At 39.1% G+C, this 3,617-nt stretch overlaps 1 protein-coding gene across 1 annotated transcript; it reads right to left on the reverse strand.

Moving 5' to 3' along the window:
- Positions 1–850: 850 nt before the first annotated feature.
- On the reverse strand, positions 851–3,196 carry LOC133732515 (gibberellin 2-beta-dioxygenase 6-like). Its single transcript, XM_062160077.1, has 3 exons — positions 2,699–3,196; positions 1,788–2,124; positions 851–1,284 (listed from the first exon to the last, which is right to left on the reverse strand). The coding sequence occupies exons 1-3, from the start codon at positions 3,151–3,153 to the stop codon at positions 1,054–1,056; spliced, it is 1,023 nt and encodes a 340-aa protein (XP_062016061.1). The 5' UTR covers positions 3,154–3,196; the 3' UTR covers positions 851–1,053.
- Between the last annotated feature and the right edge of the window lie 421 nt (positions 3,197–3,617).

Here is a 3,617-nt window from a genome sequence, read left to right on the forward strand (position 1 = left end):
ATGAGATCTCCGACAACCTCTTTGGGGACTTCCGGTGAGGTTTCATAAACCTCTATTACCCCCAATAAAGGTCTATTGGGGGCAATAGAGGTCTATAGCCCCTCTATTGGGGGGCAATACAGATCTGTTTAGGGGCAATAAACCTTTCCGGCGACCTCTTTAGGGACTTCCGGCGAGGTTTTCAGAGAAGTTCGGTAGACTGCAGCTAGTGAACAGATTTCGGCGGCCGTTAACCTGTTTCAACGGCCGGTGACCGGAATCTGGCAATCGTTGGCCGAAATCTGGCTGCCAGTGACCGGAATCCGGCAATCGTTGGTCGGAATCTGGCTGCCGGTGACCTGAGTACTGCAAGTGGCCTAGTGGTTCTTGCCTAGTTGGGTGTGCTCCCCAACCTAGGTTCGAACCCCGAAGCTGTCAAAGTGGCCAGGCACTGTGCTGCAATGCACAGTTGGAGCATTTCACATGCGCTGAAGGGGTTTATCTTGGGCCTAGGAAGCTTTTGGGTTCCCCTTGACAAAGTAAAAAAAAAAAAAAAAATCTTTTCATGACAAACAACTTTTTGAAATAGTTCTTTACTTCTCTATGAGTTCCAAAACACGTAGCCACATATATAGCCAAAATAAATGAAGGATGAAAAAAGTCAATTTAGAATACAACATTGTTATCATCGGGATCACACCTAACTCCTAAGGTTTAGATTTACGGTTTTTGATCTTTTATTTGGCTTAATTTATGGATTTGAACGAGATGCTTTGCTGAATGCTGATCATGAAGAGAATCACACACACACATCGGACACATACATTCCAAATTCAAATATGGTAATGTAGACATTAGTGAAATAAAATTCACTAATAAAATTGGTTCAGGTAATTAATTCGACATTTGACCATTCATGGGAGCCAACTCGTAGTGTGCACAAAATATATTAAACACTAATAAATACTTAATTTTAGAACTTAAATCAATGCTTAATTTAACTTTCAAGTTTAGTGGCATTAGTTTTGCCAATTAAGGACGACTCACAAAATGTTATTTGGACCAAAAGATCAGTTAACAAGCATCTCTAAGCTTGAATCTGTTAAGGCCAACCTTATAGCCAACAGTCTTTATGTCTTTCTGCACTTGTTCTTGAAAATCCCTGTAAGTAAAAGGTTTGTAGTTTGAGCTTCGAATCACACTGTTTTCGCCAGGAAACACAAAGTAGCAAATTGAAATGCGCTCTCTGTATTCGTTCACCTTTACCCTGTGTTTCACACTTGTGTATTCATCATCGCTTATCGCCTGGATTGATCAAACATCAATTCATTAAGCACAAGTTTAAATATAAAAAACAATTATATAATGAGTATCTATCTCGTGAATAATGTACATCTAGAATGCTATGTTGTAGTTGTGAATTGAAATCGCATGTTTTAACATGATTATCCCATATTACAAAAGTCACGATTCACCACTATCTACATAACAAGTTCATTTCGTATCAAAACACAAAACACGCAAGAGAAATTTTCCTTCATGCATGTTGTGAATCAAAACCCACCCATTATGAATTTTATCAATTAGTAAAGGTAGATAACATTTCTTTTTCTATTTTATTTTTCTTGCCAGATATCAACGTGCTACGTAATATTACTAAACTGTAAATCAAGACTCCCAATTAGGAAATTCAACCATTTTAACAGACAGTCACGCAATATAACACTATAAAATCAATTCAAAGTATATAGGTAATTAAGTAAATGAATAGTTTAGCTTATATATATAGAATGGTCGAGAAGGAGGACCTGCATCATATCTCCAAGATTGACGACCAGAGTGTTGCGAATGGGTTTCACAGTGAACCACTGATTGTCTTTGAGCACTTCAAGGCCACCGACCTCGTCCTGGTTCAGTATGGACAGCACGGAACTGTCAGTGTGCACGTCCATTCCCCATGCAGACTTGTTTTCTTTCTTATATTTCGAAGGCCAATGTGGGTAGCGGTATACACGTACTAAACCAGTAGATTCTGATAAATTTGACTCGTATTCTATTGGATCCAAACTCAGGCTCGTGGACATACCTTTAAATAGGGTTCTGCCAATTCTAGCTAGATGCCTCCCATATTCTTCTAGCACATGGCTTATATATGAATGAAGCAATAAAGAGAATCATTACCCTTTTGTGAAGGAATCTCACGTACAAAAAAAAAACAAAAAAAAAAACATAATATAATTATAGAAAAAACAAGGAGTAATCATCAATGAAAAAATTTACTTATAAATAAATTTCAACTACAAATTCTACATACAGGTTTCTAATGAAAACTAAAAACTGTATCAGAGTAAGAATACTAAACGGGTATTCGATTATCACTATTCCCTATGTATATATATATCGGACTGTGATTCCAATGTTAGAAGAGTCAATTAGTGTATACCTTGTCAGCTTCTAGTTAATAGACCCATCAATCAGATTAGTAAAAATTGTAAAATTGACCTTGAAAGTAAGACGCTTGTATGCTAGTCAGATACAGCTAGTTTTCAAATACAAATACAAATTCTAAACTAATACTAAGAACAATACATACAGTAAATGGGTTTTCCACTAGGTACGTACCCAACTTCCTATGTGTAAAGTCGTGATGTATTTAAAAATGGAGCCAAATAACTTTGGATACAGAGTGAAACAAAATTGACTTGGGAGTATTACGTACCAGAAAGAAGCAATTCTAGGATCGTCAGTTTGAAATCGAGGCAGTTGACTCAGAGGGACGTTGAGACCTTCGACCAAATTGATATTCTGGAGTTTTTCGGCCGATAACGCCGCCCCAGTTGGAGTAAGGGCAGGGGTACCCCAGAAGTAAGACAGAGGGCTAACAATAAGGGCCTGTTTGGATTCAAAGGTAAGAGAAAAAAGCGTTCTGGCATAGTCCTGTACTTGACTCAAAAGACTTTCAGGAACTCCGTGGTTGACCAAACGAAAAAGTCCCCATTGCTTACAAGGCTCCTCAAGAAGCTTGCAGTCCCCAAGCTCAAGGCACTGAAGATCCACGACGGGTATAGGATCCGAGTTAAGGGCACCCCATCCCGAATCGAGGATCTGGGCCGGGCTGCTCAGTGGCGGTTGGAGTAGGTTGCGAAATGGAGGAGGGTAAGATTCGAAGCTCATGTTTCAGAGAGATGGTGGAGTTTGTTGTGGTATTCATCTTCTTGCTACTTATAATAAAAAGAAACTCCAACCTGGAGCAGCCAGACTGTGACACTTACTATATTTTAGGGAGACATTTTGTTTATTCATGGGCAAGTAGGACCTAGGGTTTTGTTTTTGTGCGGTGTGACGTCGACACGTATCGGATGGTCCCTCGGGTCTGGGTCATGGTCTGAATGAAACCACTTTTCCTCCGACCCTAGCAATCTATGCAACGCGATGTATCTTGAAAGGTTCAGAACAGAAAACGATGCAGGCGGGTTCTCATTCGGTTCGGCCCTAGCGGCAGAAGGAGTGAATTAAAATTTTTGCTCACTATTTGATTCCTCGACATGCCATAAAAAACCAAAGATATTTTGATGTGATATAGGAGTCAGAATTTTAAGTCTAGACACAAATAGAAAATAACATAAAATATCTCTAAA

The sequence above is a fragment of the Rosa rugosa genome, chromosome 2 (assembly GCF_958449725.1).
Source record: "Rosa rugosa chromosome 2, drRosRugo1.1, whole genome shotgun sequence".
Classification (NCBI taxonomy): domain Eukaryota; kingdom Viridiplantae; phylum Streptophyta; class Magnoliopsida; order Rosales; family Rosaceae; genus Rosa; species Rosa rugosa.

Coding starts and splice junctions, on each gene's coding strand:
- LOC133732515 (XM_062160077.1), bottom strand. CDS start 3,153: ATGAGCTTCGAATCTTACCCTCCTCCATTTCGCAACCTACTCCAACCG. Junction 2,125..2,698: donor CCTAGAATTGCTTCTTTCTG/GTACGTAATACT, acceptor TTCATATATAAG/CCATGTGCTAGAAGAATATG. Junction 1,285..1,787: donor ATCTTGGAGATATGATGCAG/GTCCTCCTTCTC, acceptor TGATCAATCCAG/GCGATAAGCGATGATGAATA.